General features: G+C 39.8%; 1 protein-coding gene across 3 annotated transcripts in view; it reads right to left on the bottom strand.

The window, feature by feature from the left end:
- DGKI (diacylglycerol kinase iota) overlaps positions 1-16,100 on the bottom strand; it is a gene marked incomplete at both ends in the record, with an annotated part of 110,415 nt that overhangs the window by 43,706 nt on the left and 50,609 nt on the right. For 2 of the 3 annotated variants that reach the window (XM_082279600.1, XM_082279599.1), the window contains 6 exons: positions 1,952-2,077; positions 2,619-2,746; positions 4,324-4,364; positions 6,844-6,913; positions 9,970-10,014; positions 11,861-11,940. In XM_082279600.1, coding sequence (XP_082135726.1) covers positions 1,952-2,077; positions 2,619-2,746; positions 4,324-4,364; positions 6,844-6,913; positions 9,970-10,014; positions 11,861-11,940 — 490 coding nt within the window. Of the gene's footprint in view, positions 1-1,951; positions 2,078-2,618; positions 2,747-4,323; positions 4,365-6,843; positions 6,914-9,969; positions 10,015-11,860; positions 11,970-16,100 lie in introns of all 3 variants that reach the window. The other variant, XM_082279598.1, reaches the window with a different exon arrangement.

Here is a 16,100-nt window from a genome sequence, read left to right as displayed (position 1 = left end):
CCTTTTCTCCTTGCTACTGGAGATCAGCTAATGAGCAGCACAGCCCCACTTCCCTCAGCTCTGTGGGCAGGTCTGCAACCCAAATTAAGCACAGAGAAGCATAACTCTTCTGTGAGCATGTACAGACAGAAACTTTTGAAAGCAAAGCTCTTGAATCTGAGGTGTCTCCAAAGTGCACAAACAACCTCATCAGCAGGGCAAATTCAGGGGTAATTTTCAAGACAGCAGAAGGCATCTCCCTGGTATTATGATGACATTTTACTAAATGTCAAGCTTCCAAAATTTCATTCCAATGAAGTTCATTCTACTACCAGCACTAACACATCTCAGGAAAGAACCACTGGATTTATTTATTTGAAAGAAGGTCATTTGAAGAAGCACATTTCCCACAAATCTTGTCTTCAGAAAGAACTGGCTTTTTTGTTGAAGTTTTTAGTAAAAGGAAAAAAATCAGTCATAGACTGAGTCTTAGCATGAAAAATTTCAGCCAAATCAATTAAAGTTTAGAGAAGCTGTAAAGAAAACAATTCCTTATAGTAGGCAGTGACAGGGACACTTTACTCTGAGCAATGCTACTGGCTTACCTTGTACTTAATAAATCTACCAAATGTAATTGTTACAGCAAAGCAAACATTTCCAGTCATGCTGGTGTAAACAAAATCATTCTTCTTATCAATTAGAAATTAGTCCACATGTTCTCACCGTCTCTCCACACTGCCTAAATCTGTCCAAGTATCATTTTTCTCACAGCTTTGCCAGGTCCAGATTTTGGGCCCTGCCATTCCAGTCTGTGGAAAAATTAATCTGAATTCACCATTCTTCACTTTGCAAAAAGTATCAAGAACTGATCCAGAATCCCTCAGGGGGAAAACCAGGTGATTGTCTCCTGGCAGGGCTACCTTGATCACCCTTTCTTGCCATGACACCTCCCCCTGACAGCAGTTTTCAGCTAGCTGAAAAGTTCCCAGTTGGTAGCCCCATGGCCATGCAGCCTGCCATCCACCCTGCACCTGTCCTGGAGCTGTAGGCTCTGCCTGCTCTGTACCTTGCAGCCCCCCGACACACATCCTGACAGAAAAAAAATCTGAAAAAGGACCACATTGTCACTATTCCAAATTTTTCTGTGCTGAAAATGGGTTTTAAAACCTACTATGCTGTACTATACTATACGGGTCTTAAAACCTACCCATAGGGTTCTTGATACAGTAGAACTAGAAACATAATTATACATCATATACTTGGGGGGTGGGGAGAATACAACCCCAAAACACAAATAACTTTCAAAGCCAGCCACAGAGTTCTGACAGGTGTTTCCCATCTAATCTTTGATAGTGATCTACTGATGGTTTTGAAAATCTAAAGTGAAATAGCCAAAAAGGTAAGAACCACTTCTATAGGTAAGCAGAATAAGAGATATTTTTAAATAGATCTGAACATAGTAGATAATACTAAGGCAGTAAAAATTTCTTTCATAAAGGAATAATCAGACAGAAAACCACTGTACAGCCATCCTACAGGGTTCAAGATTATATGAAAACCATTACCCACATCTTTGACAATAAGCAGCCGTTCTAGAGGTTTCTGCTTTGTCACATTGCATCAGAGCTGCCTTGAGGGTGAATGTTTTGACCGTTCACCTAACCAGTTGCCAAGATTTTCTTAGCTGGAAGTTCAGACATCCAAAATAAGTTATTTTCTTTCAAATACTTGGGTTTAGGTTTATTAAGAGGGCAGGGTGCCACAGGGAACGAAACAAAAGCAAGAACATAAAATAATGGATAAAGAAGAAGAACAGAAGGGAGAAGCATAAGAGAATTAGCAAAAGGTATTTGTAATTTCAGCACAATTTGTAATGTCGGGACAACTCATTAAGCTTAAAGGACACATTAGGAGCTGTCTGTGGTGACAGTGACAGTGCATCATCAAGCAGAGAAAGGCAGAGGGCTCTTACTGCAGCATATGTGTCTGGCTGGCGTCCTTCTGTTTGTCAGGTACCTCGTAGTGGGGAGAAATCTTCCCAAGGCCGCTGTCGCTCAGCATCCTCTTCCGAACTGCAGGGTTCCACCGATCCGATATTCTAAGGAGAGAAGAAGGAAGAGAAAGGCATTCACACCCCTTGTGAGCTCCACTTTGAAGCTGTCTTATGCTTATTGGGTCCCAGCATTTTTCAGCCCATGGCAAGTTAAAATTAATTCGCTATGAGTGCAAAACTGTTCCTAAAGATGAATAGACGTATTTCTGATCCGTCAAGAGGATGATAAGAAACAGAGACACTTCATGATCGTTCTTAGACACAAAGGGCTTCAGGGCCTTACACAGTGGAATCTGACCATTCAGAGAAGAAGTTTGTAACTCAATTGTTAGAGATTTAAGGCAGGATTTAGGGTTAGGTGGTGTGAGGTGGTTAAAAGGTGCTGAAGTCCACTATTCCTGCTGTGTGTTCCAGGAAGCTTAATGGAGTAGATGTTACACTACTGTCTGCCTGTCATTACCACGGCTGGATTTGTTCCTACTTAATACCTGCCCTCCCATATCTCCTAATCCTTCAGAAAAGGGGACCGGAAAGAGATGCCCATCTCTAATACAACTGCTGAAAATCAGATGCCAGCAGCACTCACCCAGATGCCTGCTCCACTACCAGATCAGGCATTCCTGGTGGTGTCCCCACCTGCTGAGACATTACCATCTCTGGATCCAGAATAAAAATCTCGTCCTGCGAAATTTCCGTCACAAAGTGCAAATGTTCCTGTTGGAGTGACAGAAGCAACAAATAATGAACCTGCAGCATCACTGGTCTCTCAGAGTACCCAGCTGCCCTAGAGTGAGCTGAGTGCACGTCAGGGTCTCTGAAGAATATTCAAGGGACTCTGTGTTTTTATTTGAATGTGTACTCACACACACACATATTTAAATCAATGCCACAGAAGTCACCTATTAATATGTCATTGATTTCAAGCCAAACAAGATTCCCAATGACCAAGCTGCACACTCACAGCAACACTTTAAAGGCTGTTACTCAACGAGTATACCATTCTGAGGACACCTGGACATCTACCCAAAAAGCTGAGGTTCACATTCAAAATGAGGACCAACACCTGAGGTCTCTTCAATGATGGTTGACAGAACTTTTCATTGTTTGGGGGTACTCTTCCAGATCTCCACCACTTGTACATTCTGTTTTCACATCTCCTTTACCACAGTTGTATTTCTCAGTCCTTTATTTTTATTATTGACAATGAAGGTTCATTTTCTTTCAAAAAAAAACCACTGAGTGTGAGTGTGCCTGTCTATGTCAGCAAATGGCCAGGAAATTTGCCACTGTTTGTGTGCTGGGACCAACACACAGTACTGATTTTTTCCCCACAGAAACACAGGATGAAGTAGGAGTTAAAGATGACCATTAGTACAGTATTAGAGAAATGCAGAATAAGCCAAACAGAGTCACATTGCCTAGTTTAATCTGTAGCAGCATCTTCTTCACCCCTGCCTTCCAAATGTTAGATTACAACATCAAAGCATTTATTTGACTGTGTGCAAAGAAGTCCCATGGTGGCTACATGCAGAGACTGAACCTGGGAACTCTAAACTAAAGTCACAGCTCCTTCTGCTTGAACTAAAGCACCAGCTGCTTTTGCTAAGAAACAGTAATATGTTCATGTGATTCAGAAACAGTTTACACAGTTCTCAGGGGGACCAGATACAAACAATCACTGTGTGAAATCAACAATTTGCACTTAATGCTGAGCCACTAATTGGCCTGTTCTGGCTACAAATCAGAAATACCAAAAGCCTTGTAAAATTTTCAGTGTCTTTTAGAAAATATATTCAGATTGTCAGATCTATGCCACAGGTTTGAATCCAGCAGAGATACGCATTGTTTTGGGGTTCCTTGGGAATATTTTATGAATCTCTTTTCATAATTCTCAAATTGTAGCAACACCATAACTTCCATAGCTATTTCATGGCGCACACACACAGGATCAAGACTTCTGGTGCATAAAAACATCAGTGAAATGATAAATACAAATACACTGGTACCACACAGATGCCCCTAGTAAGACTTGATAAGGAAATTCTGATCTGTACATCAGATTGGTAGTGAACAGAATGGCAGATGGTCAGCAGATACCAGACCTTCAGTGAAACAAAGTGAATTAGATCAACTAAAAAACAGCCCAGAATTTTTTTCTCTACTTCTCATGAGACATCATGAGTAACATTTTGCAATACACAGGAAGAATGGCAGATAATTCATTTTAAGCTGCATATAACATAGCTTTAAAAAAAAAAATCTGTAGAAAGAAAAACCAAATAAGGATTTACCTGAGATCTGTCAATGCGGTAAAAACGATCAGCAGAAGTTGCTGCAACACAGAGAAACAACAGCAGAAAATAGTCTGAGCAAAACTGGATGGACAAGATGGGCTGCACTGACATCAGTAGCTCATAACACAAGCTCTGTGTCAGGGAAGTCACAGTGGCTCCACAAGAACATAAGCAGATTCCTTATGTCCATATGAGTGGTGTCCCTTCGGTCAGTGCTGTGACCAACATCTTGGTCAGAGACAGGGACAGTGGGATCAAGTGTGCCCTTGGTGAGTTCCCTGCTCACACCAGCCTGGGTGGTGCAGTCAACATGCAGAAGCAAAGGGATACCAGCCAGGGGCACCTTGGCACGCTTGAGAGGTGGGCCAGTGCAGCCCTCGTGGTGTTCAACAAAGCAAAGTGCGAGGTCCTCACAGGAGCCGTGGCAACACCAGGCACACGTACAGGCTGGGTGGAGAAGTGACTGAGAGCAGCCCTACAGAGAAGGACTTGGGGGTGATGGCTGGTGAAAAACTCAGCAGAACCTGCTGGGTGTGCTTTTAGCCCAGAAAGCCAAACATGTCCTGGGCTGCAGTAAAAAGGAATGTGGCCACCAGGTCAAGGGAAGGGATTCTCCCCCTCTGCTCTTGTGAGACTCCACCTGGACTGCTGTGTACAGTTCTGCTGCCCCCAACACGAGAACGACCTGGAACTGTTGAAGCAAGTCCAGAGGAGGGCCCTGAAGCTGATAAGAGGACTGGAGCACCTCCCTGACAAAGATAGTCTGAGAAAGTTGGGGCTGCTCTGCCTGGAGAAGATAAGGTTGCATGGAGAACTCAAAGCAACCTTCCAGCATCTGAAGAGGCCTACAGGGAGGCTGAAGAGGGACTCTTCATCAGGAACCATGGTGACAGGACAAGGAGTAATGGGTACATACTGAAAAAAGGGGAAATTTAGGCTAAATATTAGGAAGAAATTCTTTATTGTGAGAGTGGTGAGATAGTTGAACAGGTTGTCCAGGGAAGTTGCGAATGCCCCAACCCTGGCAGTGTTCAAGGTCAGGTTGGGTAAGGCCTTGAGCAGCCTGGTCTAGTGAGAGGTGGCCCTGCCCATGGCAGGGGGAGTTTGGACTAGATGATCTTTAAGGTCCTTTCTAACCCTTAATCTCCTATGATTCTGTGATATTCCTATCCCATTAAATGCTGCATTTAAAGATAAGGCTTAATGAAACAGCAGTCACTGAAAATATTAACTTGAAATAAATATTTTAAAAATGTATAAAATGGATTTCAGTCTTGTAAGAAGAATTGATTACATTAAAATATGTGACAGAAAAAGCTACTTTGTTCTGATGAGAGTATAGCAAGCATATACTGAATTTGATGGGTCTAATGGGATTAATTCAAATTCTGAATCTGAAGAACAATAATATGCTTGGGAGCTCTTTATAAATCAAATGCATGGCCACAGATATTGACTCTGAATTAGCAATATGTTCAAGGGAAATTTATGCTACTCATGAAAAACACATGAAAATAGGGGGATTCACTAAATCAAGCACGTATTATGAATCTTGTCACTGCAAAATAATTCATATTACTAACCCCAAAAGTATTTATCATCTACAATGTGCTTCATCAGATGTGATTTTTTTTTGTATCCACTTTGCATTTATTTGGGTAAGTGAAATCAGGTTCATTCACTCTGCAGTTTTGACACAAGGGCACAGTGATGGAGCATTGTAGGTTTTGGCACTGCACAGGAATATCAAATACTAAAGACAAAACTGAACACATCTACCCATCCAGCTTTCTCCAAAAACCAAATAGATTCTCACTATGCCTTTTATCAATATCCCTCATGAGAGACAAGGAAGGGTGATTAGAAATTGCCAAGGAGAATTTGTTTTTGTTTAGAGCATTAAAAATTTAAGTCTCCCCCATGCTGAAGCTTTTGTAAAAGCAGATGCCATCCATTTCAGCTGCTAATTCCTGTGCTCTGGAGCCTGATGTAAAGCCCAGATAAGTCATCTGCTTTGACAAAGTCTGGGTCAAATACAAGTGCAGCTCTCCAGGGAGTTACATGAAGTGCAGCATTACAAGGAAAGGGAGGTACCTTTCTGTTACCTAAACATTGTAGTGCCTAAAGAATACAGCACTTGCAGAGAAACCAGGGTGAAGAACTCAGCCTTACCAGCAGCAGTGAATTGCCACAACTGGCTGCACTCTGAGCACAGGCAGTGCACGTGATAAAGTCTGCTCACCACAGCAGAGACACTGATAAACCAAACTTCCAACCTCCCTCAGGGGATCACCTCACTTTGGGGTGAAAAAGCTACAGCAGATATTTTGATTGCTAGATGAAGGGCCTGTTTCATTTTTTGAGAAGGGAAAGGGGGACACTCAGCTCCTTTTTTACCTTCTCAGGGTAACAAGAAGGAGCAATTACCCCTCTCTAGTAATACACTCAGATCTACCCTCCATAAGCACACCAGAAGCAAGTAGCATGCCAGGCAAAAGAGAAGGGAGACGAACTTACCGTCTAGGAAGCACCATCTAGGAGAGAGCCTCTGAACAGAAAGTACTCTGGGGAAAGAGCTTTCCTGGTCCTGGATAGGGCAGGGAAATTACATTATAAAAAAACCCCAACAAGCTGTTTCTTCTCTAAAAAGGACTGTTTTCTAGACTTTGATTTTTTCATTTTGCTCTACTGACATTGCACAATGTGCAAACTCTGTATAACCCAGGAACCAAATGAAATGACTGGGGAGGAATTAAGATCTTCTTCCTGACCCAGACTCATCAAGGACTCAGTGAACCTCATGTGTTTTATCTCTTACTGGAGAGGTAAAAGGGATCAAAAGAGATCTAAGAGAGCACAGTGTGATCATGTTTCTGCTCCATGCTGCCAGTGAATGGTCAGACAACTTCCAAAATCTGCTGCATATAACATTTAAACACAAATATATTTGCACAGGGCAAAACACAGTAGCATGGATATTTGGCACACACAGTTTGTATAGACACAGATCCTATCCTTATTCACATCTTAAGCAGTACAGTCAGCACATCTGTAAATGTAAATTCAGGTACACGTTGCCTCAAGATTTAACTTTACTCCTCTTTCAGGCAAAAGACTACAGAGCGGTGTACCAAGTCACGTGGCAAGAAAAGAAAGAGTAGAAGCAACAGAGAGGATTTCACTTGATCCCATAAACCTTGTTCTCATATACAGCTTATGGTCTCCAGCCTCTGTGCATTACAGAGATGGAGACAATGAGAGCAAAATATCCCATAAAGTGAACTGTAACTGTGCATGAGGAGCAAATAATATATCTCAGTGATTTCACAGACTCAGATTTAAAATACAACTTTGTCTAATACGGGCTAACGGACTTGTGGGATTTTTAGGTTACATTGTATTGCCACTGGAGTGTTTGTGGAAGAATCAAGGATCTTTGAACTCTACTAGGCTTGCTGACATCGATGTATCTACATGCACAAAGCTTTATGTATCTTAATATTTAGTCCACTCTGTGTGGAAAGGAAGGGACTGCAACACAAAGGACAAAAGCAAGAAAACATCCAACAGTGTGTACTAAAATTGAGTTTATAAAATCAGGAGAAATGAGTAAAATTCATGGAGTACAAAATGTACAAAATGAAGATAGGAATACTGCTGGTAAATATCAGCTCAAGTCACACATTGCATATTGCAACACACTCCCTCCAAGACTTCATTACAGTTCAGCTACAGAACTAGCTTGCAAATTCTCAGGCCCATGAGAATGATATTTTGTGAGCATTAAACTTACTGGAGAAACAAAACAGAATGAGAAAGAACTCTGGTATATTTTTTCTCATTTGCACCTGGGTTTGTTAATATTTCTGCTGACTGCCTATGTTTTGAACTGCAGAGGAATCACACAAGAGAACTGCATTTATGAGGCTTAAAAGTACCCATGACGCCTTATTAGTGAAGTATGAAGACAGTTCCATTAACTCAAGCACCCTACTCATGCTCTTTATCCCCTGCTTTTTCCCATTTCTGTAATATGTAGAGGGATACCAACAAATACAGAGCAAACCTCAAATTAACCTAAGAGGACAATTTGCAGAAATGACCCACTGAGAAAAAAAACAAACAATGAAGATTCCTAGACAAACAAGTATTGAAGACAAAACACAGAGAGAGGTGAATTTAAAATGCAGCATCATAAAAAGTGAATGGTATGTTAGGGATTTCACACTGCTGTGCACTACAAAAGATGGGTAGGAAACTAATTTATATACTGCTGTAACTGCAGAGGTTAGAGCCAAGTATGGAGCTGATTTCTGACATTTCATACTCTCTTGTAGCTCTCCCCATATATGCAGATTTAGTTCTTCATTTTACCTCAGGCAGTTTCCTATACATGGAGCAGTCAGCAGCCACTTAGGTTAATTTATAATGAGTGGAACAGAATCATACATGCTGGTTCATTAGTCAATTTGCTAGACACTAACACTTCTCTAAAACTCAGTTCCAGGGCAATGATTGATGGAAATGTCAAGAATATGAAGTTAGCATTGGATAGGGAAACAAAGAAATGAACCATGAACTGATACAGAGAAGGCAGCTCCAGGAAAACATGCCAAACTGCATTTTCTTACAGTGTCTGCAGTCAGTGCATCTACTGGCATTCTCATGAAACTGGAATTCTGTATCACCCAAGTCATCATTAACCCCAAAGAAATTATCTACAATTTCACTACAATTCATTCCTGTCAGCTGGATCCCTGTGTGCTTTCTCAGTGAACTCATTCTGGCTGATCCAACAAGACTTGCATTGTTATTTCTAGGAAAATGCTATCAGCACCATGCAAACCTGTCCTGTGATCCTAAGCACTGTGTCAACTGACCATGATTTGTGGAAAGTCTCTGTGCTACTATCAAATAATTTCAGGAGTCAGTAAAGTTAGTCTCAGTTAGTTTACTTCCAATTTACATGCTCTACAATGAATTACTTTAATGAGAGAAATATGTGCTCTTGAATCATACTTCCAACTAAAAAGGCAAGTTCTGTATTACATAAACTGTAGAATAAAGTTGTAAAGCACAAAGAGACCAATTTTAAGAACTATCCACCTAACCTAAAACCTATTTATCTCATGCAGAAAACACAAATGTGCTTAGGATGGATTAAAAAATTACCCTGAATATTATGTTAAAGTAAAGGTAGATGTCTGTCCTGTACAGAATTATTAAGAGGTTGGGATGCTAAAACACCTTTTTTTTTTTTTTCCTCACTGATAGATTTTATTACAACAGGTATGCTATACAACATGTTATTGTTCAGTTTCTCAAACAGAGAAACAATTTTACTTTTGTCATTTGTCCTACAGGACACATTTTCACATTCACTTCAGTGTGCAAAATACTGCCATTGCAATATCACTCGCATCATCATGCTGTGCTAGTTTTAAAGGTGATTCCATAAGGCCTGTCCAAGAGAAAGCAGAACGAGTTTCCAATATTTAAGGGTAAATAAGATAATCAGATGATCAGAAACTCATCTAACATATGGGTCTTTCACTCAAGAACATATGGGTTCGAATGCAAAGAATGCCGTTCCCATTTTTAAGCCTCTATTCGTTCTGATACTGAAAGGAAAGCTTATCTTACCTGGTAATGAACTCTCTGTGTAGTAGAAGTTACTGACTGTAGGTCCTAGCAGGAGGATGAAAAACACAGCAGTGATGAAAAAGATTAAAGCAACAACAAGAGCTGTTTGCAGTTCTACTATCTGAAGCGGTTGGGCAAACACAAATCATTTTGCAAGTATTTTTCACTGGTTTTAAGCATATGAAACAAACACTACAGAAAAGTCAAGGAAAGTACACAAAGTTAAGATTTGTATGCATTTGGTCCAAAAAATAGTTTAAAAAATATAGAGATTACACTAATATATATTTACCATGTTACAAACTCAATTTTTTCCAAGAGAACTATCTAAACTTACAACATCAGCAACAAAAATTAATGAAAATATGTCAAAAATCTGGAAGACATTTTTACAAATATTTCTGAGTGATTAATGCACTAAAGAAAACCACTGACAGTTCTCTCTATTTGAAGACAACCTCACTCCAAAAAGGTCATATCAGAATGATCCTGACATTTAACAGGGTTCGGGAATCTAATTTATTTTAATAGAGATTTTGTCAAATAATTATAGTTCATGACATAGTCTACCAAAGAGCCTGGCCTGCAGGCCATTGCTCTTTGGCAGCATGCAAGTTGACAGAGCCCAGTAAACCTTGGCGTTTCTATTCCCAGCAAATGGGACTGAGCCAAATCAAGCACACACACAAAAAAGTAGTACAAACTCTGCAAAAGGTTGGAGAAACACGGTTCCTCCACATCCACTAGGGGTAATTCAACCAGAACATCTAGCTGTGATATAGTTTAGGTATAACCCTTCAGGGTTATACCTAAAACTGCCAGAACTCTGTGTGAAATCACATTTCTAATCTGATGAGATCATCATCATGATTATTTCACTGTAATATTCTGTATTGGATACGTCAAATATGCATCGCCTTACAATATGGTTTTATGTCTGATAATACTAGTCACACCCAAGGTCTGAATGTCCAGAAACGCATTTGATGAAGGGAATTCTGGCTGAAATGGAAAGAAGTGAAAGCCTGAAGTGAGATGCTCATATTCAGACTGCAAGTGCAGAGTTCCAAAATCTATGGGAAGTCAACGGCTCCCAAAGAGTTCAATTGAAGGGATGAGATTCCTTGTTCCTACATAAACTAGACCAACAATTTATAAATTGTTATAAATGTAAATATATAAATTGTTTGTAAGTGCAATGGCCTCAGGCTTGTAAATGTTCTTGAAAGCTATCACTAAGAGATTAAAAAAATCAGAGACAATACATTAATGAAAACCATTAGTTTTATCACTAAAGGCATTCACACTTAAAATGATTTGGGCAATGAACCACTTGGAGTCTGCATTTCCCAGACTGTATTGTAGAATGAACTCTCATGAGGCAAGGTATTCGAGAATAAGAGCAACACTATTGTTAGCTGCATGAACACCCATTTCTGTGTCTTTGAAAATATCTAGTTGATATTTGCTGTGTTTAGTGGTGTCCCAGATTGCTCCATGACAGTATTAAAGAATGACATTTGCATAATTAGACCCACTCAAATACCACAATGTTTATCCTTGCATAACACACTTTCTAATCCATAATTTATGTAATTTCAATAAGGGATATGGAAAGTCCTAGTATTCCATTGTGAATCAAGCAGAAGTAAACACACCCACCCACTTCAATTCAGTTATCATTTAAAAGGAATCAGTATGATTTTTAATTTTCTGTTTAGGGAACATTTTTCAGTACTTTTTTATTACCATATCTTAATTCTAGAAATTTGGTTTCAACGGTAGGCAAATTGCAATACTCTTGATACATGGTTGTAGCAATTATTAGACTCAGAACTGAAAGAAGCATAAATAGATTAGTAAATTATATCTGAATTCACAAAAGCCTCACCTCTTGTAGGCGGTCAATGTACATACGACAAGTCTCCAAGTCACAGTCTCCTCGTACAACTATGATTCCTAGGGGAATGGCTGGTAAAATCAAAAACAAAGAAAAACCACTTTAACTGAAGCCTCTTGGACTCTAACAGACTTGTGATGGGCTCCAATTTTGTTTTTTAATAACCTCATGAAAGTTTGCTATTATCTAAATCTTAACAGTTATTTAAAAGCAGGAGCATATTATCCATCATTAGTTTCACCCATTTATAATTATCAAATATTTCATTTTCAACCGGCTTTCATGGTTTCATGAAAGAAGCTAAAACATATTCAGTTAAATTATGTACTTCGTTTTCAGATCTGAACATCAAATATTATCTGCAAAACAAAGGAACATACCCCAGAACAAGAGTTTGGGGGGGCACCCTTATACATTGAAATAAGAGTGATATTTCATTCTCAGAACTCAAATTCTACAGATTTAAAGCAATGATAGTCACAGCCTGATTTCAGGGAAAACTATCCAACAGCAGGTTATTTGGATGTAAGGCTGCTCTAAAATCAAAACAGGCATTATTCCATCTACACAGAGAATTGACACATCTCCATATTTAGTCAGACAGAAAAAAGAGATAACTTATGAAAATGCAGAAAAAAATTCCCTCCAGGTTAGGGCAAAATTTTTAATAATGGGAGATTGAGGTTTCTACAGTCATTCTGGTTTTGCTGCCAAAAAGAGTGCAAAACAAATTCACAAAAAGAAAAATAAACAATGAAGAATCCAATAAAAGGGAAAAAAATTACTCCACAAGAAAAGCACCAAGAGAGCTACCTACTAAGACCTCATTAAATAAAAAGAAAACAAGTGAAAACTCTTGAGTACTGGATTTTATAAAACTGAATCACTGAATTAAGTTCTTTTTTTCTCCCTGAAGGGTCTTTAATCAAAGAATGGCTAAAAGATTTATGGGAGCAGTGGGAAAGATATATAAATCCTCACATGAAATATTCCAGAAGGAGAACAAAATATCGATTCATAAACAATTTTGATAACTGGATAATTAACAGCAACATAAAATCACCAAGGTTTCTGAGATAAACAGAAAAAACACCTGTACTGCAACCCTTCCTGCTGCTGAAAAGAAGTTGGCTAAGAGGGAGAGATATTTAAATACTGACAAGCTCTTCATTCTGACAAGAGAACAGGACAGTGCTAAAAGATGTTGGGGAACAGAGATCTGTTTTTCTGGACCACCGGGGCTTGAAGCACAAAAAGGAGCTCAGCAGCTTCCAGGGAGAAGACCTGGGGAGCACCTACTGTAGTCAAGGTCACTGTGGACCTCAGAGGCCAGCACAGGGCTCAGCAAAGCTGCCAGAACTGTGTTTGGAAGGCAAATTGAACAGCAGAAGAGCTGTGGACCCAGGAAAACAGGAAGCAGGGGAAAAAGTGCTGGAGCAAGAAACAATAACATAAAGAAGGAATAAGCAGGAAGGAAGAGCTCACACATCTCCTGAAATAACACTGACATCCAAAAGTGATGACAATCCCCCTGCACATTTTCAGAAGGGCAAGGTGGAAACAGGTCTTATGGAGACCTCCCAGATTCTTTCATTACAGAACAGAGACTGAGAGACAAGCGAGTGGAAGGAGGGTCAGAAAAAGGGTTTCCTTCATGTGCTCTAGTGCTCTGGGTTACAGACTGATTCTCTTTGCTTAGCATTTATTATTGCTTAACCTGCTTTGGCAGGAGCCCCTTAAGCTCTATGCAGAGAGTTCTTAATGGCTATCTAGTTTCAATTGAGCAGATCCCTTTGCAGCCCTTTCTGAAAAAAGTGTTTGCTAAGTTCATTTATAGCTCTGAAAACTGAATTGCAGCAGACACGGCTACATCTCCAATAGCTACAGAGCACTAGGGAGTTACAGCACAGGCTCACACACTATTATCACAGATTTTGTCTCTCTTCTGTATCCGTAATGGGGACTAAAGCTTTGAGCTGACAAGACAACACAGACAACAGAATTGGAATCCTTAACTATCACCATTCCTGACAGCCCAAAGGAGAAGGACCTTAAAACATTTGTTATTCTAGGGAAATCCACCAAAATGTCTAAAAAGAAAAAACTAGCATGCAATAGATATCTTTGTGGTGATACTTTATGGGTCTCATCTAATGATTGAAGAAGTAGTGATTCACAGCTTTAATTAAATTATGTCATACAGGTTCATAGTGGTCAAAAAACAGTTCTGAAACTCTGGGCTGTGTGACTTTGCTCTTAAAAAAAATGGTGCTGCCTTAACTGTTTGGAAATTGTGAATTAGAATGATCTATGGTTTTTCGGGTCAATGGCTAGCTAAGGGATTATGTGTGAGATGGGTCTCAAGTGGTTCCATTCCATATAGTTCATGCCCTTTGAAAAACCTTTGAAGCCATTACTGGATAACACTACAGTATATGCTAAAATGTTGTTTTCCAACTTCTGTTGTTGTTGTTGTTTGTTTGTGGCTTGGTTGGTTCCTTTTGCAAGATGCATTTGGCTTTCAGCTAGGAAAATGTTGAGAGCCCTCATTTTTATCATTAACCACAATAAGCAATCAAAATGCACCGCACAGTCAAGACTTGCAAAGTGCTTCACAATAGTTTCTGTTCTAAAACAAAAGCAAATGCTTAGTGATTGATAATGGGATAAAAACTATGGGGTTGCTGTTCATTCTGCAAATAGTGCAATACCATGCAATAGAGGCAAAATTAGTTAATTTATGATAAATCAGTTAAAGACCAAGCCAACGTCGTAGCAGTCAGTAAACATTGTGGACACTTTCATCCAGGACTAAAGGAGCCTCTGCATTTGCTGTGTGGATGAGGATGTGGACAGCACAGAGCTGTGCTGAGGGGCTCAGGATTACTGGATATGCCAGGTGAGAGGTGGGAGGGCAAATATTTACATTAAGAGCATGGGCACTACAAAGCGACTTTCCATGTACCCACACACTGTCCACTCCTGTGAACACATGGATAAACCCACACATGTGAATATGCCAAAAATAAGGAATAGTCTCAGATCATGAGCCAAGCCACAGCATTCAAGTGCCAGATATTTTTCTCCTGAGGTGCCTGCTCTTCTGGCCACTTGCATCCAGCTCCCAGTTCCTTTGTGCTCCCTGAGTGATTATAAAGGACTTTGTCCAGGCAGCTGCGATGAGCAGCAGTACAAGAACCCTGGGAAATGAGACAAGCAGACAATTGCTTCATAATCCGAACCAGTACTGCAGAAAGGTTTTTGTTCCTAGCAACACTAACCAAAACCAAGTATCAGCAGGAGGAGGGTTGGGTAGATGCAGCAGTATGGCTTGAGTGGTGTTCTAATTAACTGCAAGATTAGGAGTGATTTCCTACATCCTCATGAAATTAGCTATGGAATTTATAAGCAACAAACAAATCTTCGACCTATTAAGTGCCCATCATGCTAAATACCTAGAGCTAGTGAACTCTATAATAGTTTTGAGGACACAAATGAAGGAAGTCCAAATATATATATTATAAAATTCAATTAACTTCCCTGTTTATTGTTATGAAAGGATTCAATTTGTGATCTTAATACCATGACTAACCCACTCAAATCCCAAACAAAGCAGCCTCGAGACAAATCATTACAGTAGATGCGAATGCCAGGAAAACTCGTTCTGATGCTGACATACCTCAGGGGACTGGGGAGATTAGACATTGGACTGTAAATGTTTAATGTAACAAATAAAGGATCCTCACTACTGAATATGGCATAAGAATGCCATTTTCCTGAGGGGCCTCCACCAGTATTACGAATATGAAGGAGCAAGTAAATTCTTGGTAGAGAATTATAAAATATTCAGACATTTATATTAAGAGGTTTGGCTTTCCCCAGTATGGTTTTAATAACATTGAGTTTGTGACAAAGGATTTTCTTGCCACACAAATCTAAGCCATGTGCCTCTTCAGATCCCTTCTGCTTGTTATACTGAGAAAACCCAATTCTTCCTAGGTTCATTTGTTACCAGTTTTTTTAGTCGACTTGCAAAATCCTCACATATAAGGAGGTAAAACACAGTGCAGGTTATCGGATTAAACCAGACCATGTTTGAAAAAGCAGTCATCCCCTCCAGTCTCTCAGTGACTTCTCCAATACCTTGCCACAAAAGGGAAGAAGCTGCCCAAGTCAAAGGAAGAGAGAACCTGTGCCAAACACCACACAAAAAGGAACAGACTACAGAAAA

The sequence above is a fragment of the Coloeus monedula genome (genome assembly GCF_965178545.1).
Source record: "Coloeus monedula genome assembly, chromosome: 4".
Classification (NCBI taxonomy): Eukaryota; Metazoa; Chordata; class Aves; order Passeriformes; family Corvidae; genus Coloeus; species Coloeus monedula.
Note: the sequence above shows the minus strand (reverse complement) of the source record. Positions and strands in the feature narration are given on the sequence as shown.